The 13,463-nt window shown below is 43.9% G+C and overlaps 1 protein-coding gene across 1 annotated transcript in view; it reads right to left on the bottom strand.

Annotated features, from left to right (window-relative positions):
- LRRC28 (leucine rich repeat containing 28) overlaps positions 1-4,378 on the bottom strand; it is a 105,249-nt gene extending 100,871 nt beyond the window's left edge. Inside the window, exon 1 of the mRNA XM_030192723.1 lies at positions 4,288-4,378. Within this exon, the coding sequence (XP_030048583.1) occupies positions 4,288-4,378 (91 nt within the window). The remainder of the gene's footprint in view (positions 1-4,287) is intronic.
- Between the last annotated feature and the right edge of the window lie 9,085 nt (positions 4,379-13,463).

The raw sequence follows: 13,463 nt of genomic DNA, 5'->3' as shown, positions 1-13,463 counted from the left end.
CTTCAAATCTAGGCTAAAAGCCACCTTTTTGAGGCTACTTTAACTCCTAACCCAGGGCCCGTGCCTAGGGTCTCTGGTGCCCCCCTGCAGACTATCGGTTGGCGCCCCCCCCCCCCCCCCCCCCAGTCCAGCAGAGCAGGAACAGAAGGGAGCAGGCAAGTAAGCCAGACCTCAGGAAAAAATAGTACTGTATGTATCGCTCATTGATAAGTCTCTGACTCTAAAGTTTAGCAATTTCATTAAAGCAAAATGTATTTTCACATATCACATCCTATCCAAGGAGAATGTTTTATATATGTCACCCATCTGTGGTAAAACTTCACACAGTATCAAAATACCTCTAATATGTAGTCGTGCCAGCCGAGGAAACTAACTGTGCTCAGCTCACAAGAGACAGAGTGAACATAAAATAAAACTTCATCCTTAAAAGATAATATCGGATGAATGCATGAAGGTGAATATGAATTCCTGTGAATGGAATCAATTTGATTTACAATAAATCCAGATACTACTCCCTCATATATATAACAAAAAATTATTTAAGTGGAATGGAATTATTTGACTGTTACTGGTAAACAGAAAGAAATACTCTATTGCATTTAATCTCCTTTGCACCAAAGGATATAATCAGATCAAACATTTATCTCTGATCAACTATCTCAGATCAAATATTTATTTCAGATCAAATATTAAGGTTTCCTTGCTTACAGTCACTTAAATCTACCTAGCCTTTATATAGCTTATAGGATTTAAACACTCTTAAACTGAAATTCACCCTTTTCTATTCTTCACAAACTTCAAGTAATCCTGAAATATTCAGATCCTTTTCTCACTAGAGAAACTTCAATCGCCACCAATCTCTTTTCACTTATATTTTCTCATTTACCACAATCAGGCACTCTTTTATAACTTCAGTCAACAAAACACAGGAAGTCACAGCTGGATGTCTCTCTTGGCAAAGGACAGCTCTCACTCTGTTCACTTCCCGGCAGATTTCTTAACAGAAGCTGATCATCAATCAGAGAGCTCTATTTGAATGCAGGTTAACATACAGACACTCATGGGAATGTTTTAGTGAAAAACACCGGACTCAATTGCATATGATTTAAACAAATCTGAGCATATGAAACCAAGTACAGAACTCCCAGCACCTGAATTCTGCAATTAGATTTAAGGCAAATACTTGTAAAAACTTATTTTTAGCACTTTTAAAATTTCAGGTTCTTCTTTAATTTGAATGCTGTTTCAAGCTCTGAAACTCACCCTGACTGAGGAGCTAGCCCCAAACTGAAGCATAAATAGCAATCTGGTTGTATTCTCATGTAACTTGAAGAGCGTGCCTGCCTCAATTAATACTGCTCCTTTGCATGAAAAGGGGAGGGCAGCGGAAATAGGAGAATCACAAGTTCAGGTGAAAGATTTTGCAAGTGAGCAGACGGACAGGACGGCAGGGCAGTGGCGCCCCCCTGCGGCGCTTACCTCGCTTACTGCATTAGCACGGCCCTGTCCTAACCCCTATTCTGTCCTAACCCCTATTCACTTGTACAGTACCCTTGTATGTTTTATCATTCCCGCCTTAGTAATTCCCTTAGCCCTTATTGTCTGTCCTGACTAGATTGTAAGCTCTTTCGAGCAGGGACTGTCTCTTCATGTTCAAGTGTACAGCGCTGAATACATCTAGTGGCACTATAGAAGTGATAAGTAGGAGTAGTAGTAGGGGTAATCCTAATAAATAAAATAATTAATTGAAATCACCCATTTTTATTGTGTTCCCCAGTTTTCAGCGAAGGCCAGGACTTACTACCTCCTCAAAGCCCAGTCAAATAGCCAGAGCCTGATTTTGACTGGGAGGCCATAAAAGACTTTTAGCTCTCTTGTGCTTACACAGGAAACTTTGAGCCCTTAGCATCTTTTTCACTTCCTCTGAAATTCATTCTAACTCCCAACAAACCACACAGCAAACTGGATGTGGACATGAATAGCATCTGCCTGACATCCTCAATGTACTTTACAGTGTCTTATGTTGACCCCAAACAGATCACAAAAGCACAGCATGTCAAATCTGCCCTGCACAGCGTTTCCAAAAACCGAAGTCCCACTAACCTGTCATGTCATTAACCAACTTGACAAGATATTAGTGATTTGAGAACATCACAGCCCTATACACAGCGATGTAAAAGAAGATTTTCAAACCCTCCTAATTTCCCCATTACATATGTCACACCTAATGGTTTCTGATCTTTAAACAAAATGTAATATTAGACAAAGGAACTTGATGGAATTTGAGCTATGCAAGTTGTAATGCAATAACAGTGGATTAAAGATGAGAGGGGAGGGGCGGGAGGGGGATAAAATGACAAAAGCTTGATGACAGAAGATAGCAAATTACTTTAATTGTTTGCTTAATTATGATTGAGTTTGGTACAGTTAAGAAGTGGAATGTGTTTATTATGTTGACGGTTCATCAATAAAAACGTTGAAACATAGACAAAGGAACTTGAGTAAACACATAATACAGTTTTTTAAACTGTTACATCATTTATTTAAGGAACAAAGTTGTCCAACACCCATGTGAAAAGTAACTGCCCCCTTAAAGTGACCAAATGTAATTGATAATTTCAGCTAATTGAACACAACCAGCCAGCTCTATCGAATCTAAATCTCACTGTATATTGAACCTTACCAAGAGAAGTAACACAGTAACACAGTAAATGACGGCAGATAAAGACCTAAACAGTCCATCCAGACTGCGCAACCGTCACACTCATTAACAAACCAACAATGAATTTGATATAAAATACCTGATTCACTGTCTCTCTTTGCTACTTCTGGGACAGACTGTGGACGTCCACCTGGCACTGTCCTTAGGTTCCAACTACTGGAGTTTCTGTCAAAGCCCACTCCAGCCTATCCAAATTCATCTTGTCATTTGCGGGAAACAGACCGTAAAAGCCTGCCCAGCAGTGTCTTATGGTCCAATTACTGGAGTATGTCGAAGCCCTCTCCAGCTCATCCTAAATCGTACTGTCATACACAGGGCACAGAATATAAAAGCCTGCCCACCACTATCCTCACGTTCCAATTAATGGAGTTTGTCGAAGCCCTCTCCAGTCCATCCTAAACCGGACTGCCATATAAGTGGAGAAGTGGCCTAGTGGTTAGGGTGGTGGACTTTGGTCCTGGGGAACTGAGGAACTGAGTTCGATTCCCGGCACAGGCAGCTCCTTGTGACTCTGGCCAAGTCACTTAACCCTCCATTGCCTGCCGCATTGAGCCTGCCATGAGTGGGAAAGCGCGGGGTACAAATGTAACAAACAAACAAAAAAATACAGGACACAGACCGCACAAGTCTGCCTGGCACCAGCCTTAGTTCTTCAGAGCCAGTTACCATCTAAGCACCACTTGACATCAAACAAATGCAGCCATTTAAGTTTTGTTTTTTTATACCATTCATTTTCTAACTAAAGACCTTCTTTGTTCATCCTATGCCTTTTTGAATTCTGTCATTGTTTTTGTCTCCGCCACCTGCTTCTGGAGGGCATTCCAGGCATCAACCACCTTCCTCTGTGAAAAAGAATTTCCCGACATTACTCCTAAGTCTACCATCTCAATTCATGTCATCTAGTTTTACCATTTTCCCCTTCTCTGGAAAAGATTTATTTCTCTATTAATACCTTTCAAGTATTTAAACATCTGAATCATATCTCCCCTGTCCCTCCTCGCCTCTAGGGTATACATATTTAGGTCTTCCAGTCTCTTCTCTTATGTCTTATGGTGAAAGCTCCATACTCTTTTGTACTGCCTTCCTCTGAACTGCTTCAAGTCTTTTTACATCCATAGCAAGATATGGCCTCCAAAACTGAACACAATATTCCAAGTAGGACCTCACCAACAACTTCTCCTGGTTATTACTCTTTCTATAAAGCCTAGCATCCTTCTGGCTATGGTCACCATCTTATCACACTGTTTCGTTGCCCTCAAATCCTCAGATACTATCACCCCATGGTCCCTCTCCCTGTGTATATCAAACTCTCACCTCCTAGCACAAACAGCTCCCTTGGATTTCTACTCCCCTCCGGCGATGTAACTTACAAATATACTGAATAGAATCAGCCCCAGCACCGATACCTGAGGCACTCCGCTACTCACCCTTCCTTTCTCTGAGTGAATTTCATTAACTACCACCCTCTGGCGTCCGTCTGTCAACCAGTTTCTAATCCAGTTCACCACTATCTTTTCTTTCAGCAATGCTTCCATTACTTTTCCAATAATGGAAGTGAAGCTTACTGGCCTGTAGTTTCCCAGCTTCTTCTCCGTCACCACTTTTATGAAGAGGGTCCACATCTGCTGTTTTCCAATCCTGTGGAACCTCTCCCATCTCCAAGGATTTATTAAACAAATCTTTAAGAGGACATAGAACATAATCATAAGAGTAGCCATACTGGGTCACACCAATGGTCCATCTACCCCAGTATCCTGTTTTCCAAACAGTGGCCAAGCCAGGTCACAAATACCTGGCAGAAACCCAAATTGTGCCAACATTCCATACTACAAATCCCAGAGGGCAAGCAGTTGCTTCCCATGTCTAGGACCTGCTAGAACCCTGAGTGCCCTCAATATCCTGGGATGGATCCCGTCCGGGTTCCATGGTTTTGTCTACCTTCAGATTTTCAAGTTGTTCCTAAACAGTTTCTTCCCCGAATGGTGCGATGTCCACTAAATTCTTACATGTACCTTTGCCAGCCCATTGTGGTCCTTCTCCAGAATTTTCTTCCATGAACACTGAAGTATTTAACACATTTGCTTTTTCCTCATCACTCTCTACAATGCGGTTCACAGTATTTTTGTCTCAATCCAATTTTTAGCCTTCTCCCTTTCGCTAATATACCTGAAAATTCTACCCATTTGTTCTTCTGCTTGTGCCAGACATTTCCTCTTGCTTGGCTTCTTTCAGTTTCATCCAGTATTCTTATTTTCCTCTTCTTGAGTTTTTTCCATATTTCATCTTCTCCTGTCTCTTCTGCCGCTCTCCCCGTCTGCATGGTCATTTTGGACTGCCCTGAAGCGTTCTTCTTCTCCCTCCGCCACCGCCGGCGATTGACACAGTCAGCCAGCCCTTTGCCAGCGTCGGGGCCTCTCCTCAGGTGCGTCCCACCTCTGAGGAAAACAGGAAGTTGCATTAGAGTAGACGGGACACGCCTGAGGAGAGACCCCAACGCTGGCTGTGTCAATCGCTGGCGGTGCCGGAGGGAGAAGAACGCTTCAGGGCAGTCAAAATGACCATGCAGATGGGAGAGCGCGAGCTGAAGAGAGGGAGAAAGATGTAAGACGGGGTGGGGGGGGGGGGGGGGGGGGGGGAGGGGGGGGGGGGAAGGGAGAAAAAGCTGCCCAATTTGGATTGGAGGAGTGGCCTAGTGGTTAGGGTGGTGGACTTTGGTCCTGAGGAACTGAGTTCAATTCCCACTTCAGGCACAGGCAGCTCCTTGTGACTCTGGGCAAGTCACCTTAACCCTCCATTGCCCCATGTAAGCCGCATTGAGCCTGCCATGAGTGGGAAAGCGCAGGGTACAAATGTAACAAAAATAAAATAGATTACTATTGGAGATTCTACATGGAATGTTGCTATTCCACTAGCAACATTCCATGTAGAAGGCTGCGCAGGACGTCAGACTCACAGAAGCAGAAGCCTGCGCGGCCACATTGGTGATCTGCAAGGGCCGACTTCTACATGGAATGTTGCTAGTGGAATAGCAACATTCCATGTAGAATCTCAAATAGTAGCAACAGTGGAGGAGTGGCCTAGTGGTTAGGGTGGTGGACTTTGGTCCTGGGGAACTGAGTTCGATTCCCACTTCAGGCACATGCAGCTCCTTGTGACTCTGGGCAAGTCACTTAACCCTCCATTGCCCCATGTAAGCCGCATTGAGCCTGCCATGAGTGGGAAAGCGCGGGGTACAAATGTAATAAATAAATAAATAAATAAATAAATTTTGGTTTCATAGACCTGAATGGAAGTGAGCCATCTAGTCCACTGTATGCAAGGAAGCCAGACAGTTTGATTAATTTGTTTCCACTCCCCCGCGCAGCCGTCATTGCCGTTCACGCGAAACAAAGCAAGCAAACATATGAGCTGCTGCATCCACGTCATTCTTTATCTGTAACAAGTCTAAAGCTGTTTCAGTTGGATAGGCAGTGCCTTAAAAGCGGGAGGAGAAAAACAGTAACAATTGAATATCACTAAAACAGCTTCAAAAATTATTGTAGCTGGTAGAAACCGCAATTATAAACTCTGTAGTTTGATTTTTCCTCACTGTTCTTCTATACAATACAGATGTCCAGATTTCAGTGAGGCTATCCTGTTTTCTGATGGGTCATCTTTACTGTTGTTGTAATCTGCCTTGGGAAGCCTGGTGTTATAAAGATGATAGAATACATTGAAATTAAATGGAAGTGGAATTAAACTCTCCTTTCATTGGCGCACATGGAATCACATCTTCATCTGTTTTGTAGTTTACCTTTTAGGTACACAAATGGATTATTCTGTTTTGAACATGTTTCAGGGGCAAGTGGTTTTATAAGTCAAAATAAAATAATATATATTTTTCATGCAGATCTCTTTTGTTTAAACATAAATGGGCTATAAGCCCCTAATGCTTGGTTTTCGCCTATTTTCTTCTTGTGATGACTTATCCTGTGCCAAAACTAAAAACTCTTACCTCTATTTGGTTGATAATAGGAATACTATCCACCCTAAAAAGTTGTTTTGTGGCTGTACATGAGGAATTGTGGTATTGAATAAATAAGTGTATGTTTGTGTCCCTAATCATGCATGCATTTTTCCCAAGTCCATTTAGTAGTGGTTTATGGGCTTGTCCTTTAGGTTAGACGGTTTCCTAAAGGACAAGTCCATAAATCACTACTAAATGGACTTGGGAAAAATCCACAATTCCAGGAATAACGTGTAGAGTATTTGTACGTTTGGGAAGCTCGCCAGGTGCCCTTGGCCTGGATTGGCCGCTGTCGGGGACAGGATGCTGGGCTCGATGGACCCTTGGTCTTTTCCCAGTGTGGCATTACTTATGTACTTATGTCCTCTACTTGGCTCACTTTTATTACATAGAGCAGTGATTTAACCTATTGTGATGTCATAGTGGCTCATTCCACCAATAAGAGCCAACCTCATTAGTGATGTCACAATGGCTTGATTGTATAGAATGTTTGTACGTTTGGGAAGCTCGCCAGGTGCCCTTGGCCTGGATTGGCCGCTGTCGTGGACAGGATGCTGGGCTCGATGGACCCTTTGTCTTTTCCCAGTGTGGCATTACTTATGTACTTATCCTACATTTATATAATCCTTTCAAGAAATCCAGTTAATCATTTAACATTAGGAACATTGCCACAGAGGCATGGTATGGTCGCTTTTTTAATATGGTAATACTAGGGCTCAGCTAAGGAGCAGGTTATTTTGAGTTAATCTTCACTGGACCAAACTTGCTTTCCTTGCACTGTTTACAGAGTCTGGTTTCCTTGGGCAGAGAGAAGGGGGGGTGGGTCTCTATTTCAATTTTTGTTTGTGGTGGTGGTGGTGTTTTCTTTCTTTTTTGTGGCTCCCTATTCTGTATTACATTGGTAGCATGGAATAATGTCACAATTTGGGTTTCTGCCAGGTGATTGTGACCTGGGTTGGCCACTGTTGGAAACAGGATACTGGGCTAGACGGACCATTGGTTTATATTATAAAGATGAGGGTCTGTCCATATATATATATACACACACAATAAGAGAACATCGGAAAGGGCATAAGTATTTTTACAAAACTATATATAGCATATGGATATATAGGGCTTGATTAATTTAAGTCTTTGACAATCATTCGACCCCTATGAGGATCTTTTACATATAGTGTATCTTGTGTCATTAACTACGGCAGTCTCTCTCACTACCATCTACAATAAACCATAGGCTGAATACACTAGATACTACTACTACTACTATTTAGCATTTCTATAGCGCTACAAAGCATACACAGCGCTGCACAAACATAGAAGAAAGACAGTCCCTGCTCAAACAGCTTACAATCTAATAGACAAAAAATAAATAAAGTAAGCAAATCAAATCAATTAATGTGAACGGGAAGGAAGAGAGGAGGGTAGGTGGAGGCGAGTGGTTACAAGTGGTTACGAGTCAAAAGCAATGTTAAAGAGGTGGGCTTTCAGTCTAGATTAAAGGTGGCCAAGGATGGGGCAAGACGTAGGGGCTCAGGAAGTTTATTCCAGGCGTAGGGTGCAGCGAGACAGAGGCGCGAAGTCTGGAGTTGGCAGTAGTGGAGAAGGGAACAGATAAGAAGGATTTATCCATGGAGCGGAGTGCACGGGAAGGGGTGTAGGGAAGGACGAGTGTGGAGAGATACTGGGGAGCAGCAGAGTGAATACATTTATAGGGTAGTAGAAGAAGTTTGAACAGGATGCGAAAACGGATAGGGAGCCAGTGAAGGGTCTTGAGGAGGGGGGGTAGTATGAGTAAAGCGACCCTGGCGGAAGATGAGACGGGCAGCAGAGTTTGAATCGACTGGAGAGGGGAGAGGTGACTAAGTGGGAGGCCAGCAAGAAGCAAATTGCAGTAGTCTAAACGAGAGGTGACAAGAGTGTGGATGAGGGTTTTGGTAGAGTGCTCAGAAAGAAAGGGGCGAATTTTACGGATGTTGTAAAGAAAGAAACGACAGGTCTTGGCAATCTGCTGGATATGAGCAGAGAAGGAGAGAGAAGAGTCAAAGATGACCCCAAGGTTTCGAGCTGAGGAGACAGGGAGAATGAGAGAGCCATCAACCAAAATAGAAAACGCACATGAAATCTCCCCCCCCCCCCCCCCACCATAAAGGAATGAAACAGATTTCTTCTCCTGAAAAAAATTAAGTGATCAAAAATTAGCAATTACGTCAAAAAGTATACAAAACAGCTTGATATATAGATCAGATAATCTACTATCCAGAAGAAAAAAAAAATCACCTCTGGCTGAGGTTCAGAGTTCAAGGCTCACTATCTGGAGGGATAGATGTGTGCTTTAGGCTTCATGGAACACTTGAGGGTTGAGTCAACCTCCACATTCCAGTGGAGGAATCCGGATGTGGTCAAACCCTGCCGCTCTGAGGACAGAGTGCTTTGTGCCCATTTTCTTATTGAAAACAAACACTAAATAGGAATGTCACCCTGATCCCTCAGAGCACTGAAGATGATGATGGATGAGAACCACCACCAACTGCTTGGATGCATCCAAGTGCTTCAGGAGGCTGAGGTGACATAACAAGCCCCTAAGCTGAGCGGGAGTCCTCCACCTGCACTGCTGCCAGTAGAGGGCGCTGCTTCAATATTGTGCTTTCAATGGCTTAGGCCAGGCAGGTTCCCTGGAGTCCTGCAGAGCTTGCCTGTCCCTCACTATTGAAAATGTGATAGTGAAACAACAACACCCACTGGCAGGACTATAGGTGGAGGACTCCTGCTCTGCTTAGAGGGAACAGTGGTAGGGCCTTAGCTGTATTCTGCACAAAGTGGAAAAAGTAAATACCCTTAAGTAAAGAACGGACTTTCACTAGGTTGGGGAGAGGGCTCTGTGAGGACTTCTGGCAAGTAGTACTTTTAAGAGCTACTCTTTACTCTCACGCCCTAAGGACTCCACCAGCCCTGTATATCTGACCAGTGCAAATGATAGAAAACCTGTGTTTAGGATTGAGGAGATGATGAACACTGCTGCAATTACTTGCAGTTATCTGGCTACCCCAGCCCTCAGTATTAGCATGGATATCCAAATCAAAGATGGAAGAGGAAGCAGACATGCCGGTGAAGCCAGTGGAGAAGGATCGCTTTAACGCACCCACTGAGACAAAATGCACAAAAGCTTTTCAACGCATATAAGTCAAACACCTCTGTGACCAACCTGTAAAACTCTAAACAAAACATCTCAAGTAAAATATATAGGCTAGAAGCTGAACTTCCATAAAGGCTGTGCAAAAGAACTGCTTAACATTTTTCAAAAACAAGAATGGCTCCCCTTGGATGCTCTGTAAGCTTGGCTTGTATGCTCAGAGAGCGATATGAATGAATATAGCTAGTTGTGTCCTTTGGGAGGGGGAGGGGAAGGAGGGAGGGAGAAGGGAATGGGTGGGGAGTTACTAGATCCAGTAAAATCCTAAAAAATTTGAAGTTTTGTGATGTTACTAAAGGCAAGTTGACACTGTTACATGCCACATTGCAGGGAGTACTAACAGATTCTTTGTATAAACTATGGAGTAGGACTTCCGGTGGAGCTGCGAGCCAAGATGGCCGCTGTAATGTGAGCTCCTGCAGGCAACGACCAGGGAACCTACCGATTAAGACAGCCCCAACCCCCAGAACAAGACGGGGTGGACGGGTTATTGTGGAAGGAAAGTCCCAGGCGCCTAATTGAGAACCGCGAAGCCGCTTGGTAAAGACAGCGCGGTGAAAAACGGCGATCGAGCGTCCGACCGCAACCACGTGGAGCCGGGGCAGGAGGCGGCCAGCGAGAAGCAGGGAGCGGAACAACGGGCCCGATGCGAACGGGAGACCTGGAAGATCACGATAAAAAGGTCTCGCTGATGTGCTCTGGAACGGGCGATTGGGATCGCAGGTAGGAGCAGCCAGATGAGGTTGCGGCGGAGGACGGACAAGAGCGTGGGGCAAGAGGAACAGAGGGCAAGGTAACGTGCTATCGGGAGAAAATGGCAGAGAGCTAATGGGCAGAGAAGCACGGGGAAACAAGAGCAAGGAACACAGCACCAGTCACTGTAAATGAAACTGTGCCAATTGAAGATTAAAGAGACAGAGGAATATTTAGCATAGAGACAAAGACTAATAAAACAGTATCCAGTACATAATAACAAGCCGAGTTAACCCACTGCAGCTGAGAAACGGAGACAAAGCATAGTATTAAATTTGTTGAAAAGACTGTAGCAGCCCCGTGTATTGCTGTATGGCGACCAGAAGCTCCAGGAAAGAGCCGGAGAAGAATAAGAACGGGGGCACAAAGATGGCGGAAAAAAATTCCCCACCGTCACCATCAGTGAGCTCCGTTTGGGCCACGGAAATTGTCACGGAGGTAAAAATGGCGGTGGAGGAAACCATGAACAACAAATTACAGCAAATAATTGACAAGCTTGAAGGAATGGATCAAAGAATCACCACGTTTACCAATGAGTTCCAGGAGGTTCAACAGAGACTGGGGGAGGTGGAAACCTCCTCGCAGGAGGCATCGAAATCCATCGAGCATCTACAAGCAATGGTGACAACCTTGGAAGACAAGGTGGACGACTTGGAGAATAGATCTCGAAGGAATAATCTTCGGCTGGTAGGCATACCAGAATCAATACCAGAGGTGGAACTGAGAGGTTTTTTGGAGCCATGGCTCACCAAGTCTTTGACCAACCAAAGTACCGCAGGAATAATTAAGATAGAACGAGCACACCGTTTGGGTCCAAGAAAAGAGACTAACACAAGGCCTAGAGTGGTCATATTGCGAATGCTACATTATCAACATAAGATGGATGTGTTAATAGCTCTTCGGAAAGGAGAGAAGCTGGAGGTGGACGGACATAAGATACTGTGCTTTCAGGACTACTCTACCAAAGTTTCCCTCCAGCGCAAGCAATATTTGCAAATATGTGGGCGACTACATAAAATGCAGATAAGGTTCAGTTTATTATATCCAGCAAAATTGAGAATCCAGCACAATGGTTCAGTCAAATTTTGTGACACGGTGGAAGCCGCTCAAGCATTTGTGGACCGGCTGGAGGAAGAAAGGCCGAGAACGTCGAGCAAAACCTGAATAGTGCGGTGGATAATAAAAGAGAGACTGGTACTACAGTAAGAGGAAGAGCAGAAGTGGTGAGGAGACCAGTGACTATTTGATGCAGAGTTATAAAGTTTTGAAGTTGATGATATTGTTTGTAAAGTCAATAAGGTAAAATGAGGGGGAAGGGGGTAAACAACATACAAGCAAGGATTGGTCTAGAGGGATCCCTGGTCGGAAGCACGGAAGTAGAGCACTATAGGTGCTAATAAGAATATGGGGAAGTTGGGTAATAGGGGGGAGGGTGGGGGAGGGAGGGGGAGAAGGATAATGAGGAACAAAAACTTCATGGTCACAGAGGAACAAGGGAATACAGGCAACATAGCAGGAGACACACAAGATGAGCACCCATGTGGAAACAGGATCAATTACAGGGGGGGGGGGTATAGGCTGGGATGCCCTCCCCACTCAGTCAGAGAAGGAATCAAGGTAATATTACAGCTAACTTACGATGTAACCTAATGGCCCTTAAAGTAGTGACATGGAATGTGGGAGGTATTTCTTCGCCGATAAAAAGGCAGAAGATACTCCAAGCACTCCACAAGCAAAAGGTGTCAATTGCATTACTTCAAGAAACGCATTTAAATGCCAAGGAACATGAGAAATTATGCCGCTGGTGGGTGGGCTCATATTATGAATCCCCAGCGCAGGCAAAAAAAGCGGGGAGTCATAATTCTAATCAAGAAAGGGGTGCAAATAACTACACACAAAGTAATAGCTGATGATGCGGGAAGATTTGTAATAGTACATTTAACTGTAGAACGTCAGCCAGTGGTTGTGTGTAATGTATATGCTCTTAACACGTATAACAAAGCTTTTTACAAACAACTTTTACACCATTTAACAAGTTTTGAAGGAACACCCATACTAGCTGGGGGAGATTTCAATGCAGTAATGGATCCCACACTGGATAAGTCACAGGGGGGAAGAAGAGGTGTAGGGATGGAATCAAGAGGACTGGATGTGTTAAGTGAGGTCCTGGACCTGGTGGATGTGTGGAGAACATTGCATCCCGTAGAGCGAGACTATACTCATTTGTCTCGCGCACATGCCACCATGTCGAGGATTGATTATATATTCATATCTCGTTCAATATTTACTAAAATAAGTAGTGCAGAAATAGGCCCCATTAAAATATCAGATCATGCAATGGTAATGACCGTATGGGAGCCTATGGAGAGAGAGGTTAGACAGTTCCAGTGGAGGTTCCCTATTTGGTTACACAAAGATCAGGGATTCCGAGATTTTATAATTAAAAAATATAAGCAGTTCCAAGACACCAATCAGGCACATACAACAACTCCTATACTTTATTGGGACACGGCAAAGGCAGTACTCAGGGGAGAGATAATTGCATATACTAGCCATCAAAAAAAGGCAAGGGAGAAGGAACAGATTTGGCTAGAGAAGGAAATAACACGGGTACGACGGGAATATGGACGCCAACATACTGTCACACTAAAAGCCCAACTTTTAGAACTGCAGCAAACCCTCAATGAGAGACTTCATAGAAAGGCCCAACACAACTATGGTTCTTACAGATATAAATTATATAAATATGCTAATAGAGGGGGAAAGATGTTGGCTAGGTTAGCAAAACCCAG

Source organism: Microcaecilia unicolor, chromosome 1, assembly GCF_901765095.1.
Source record: "Microcaecilia unicolor chromosome 1, aMicUni1.1, whole genome shotgun sequence".
NCBI classification, from domain to species: Eukaryota; Metazoa; Chordata; class Amphibia; order Gymnophiona; family Siphonopidae; genus Microcaecilia; species Microcaecilia unicolor.
The sequence above is the reverse complement of the archived record's forward strand: the minus strand, read 5'-3'. Positions and strand labels throughout refer to the sequence as shown.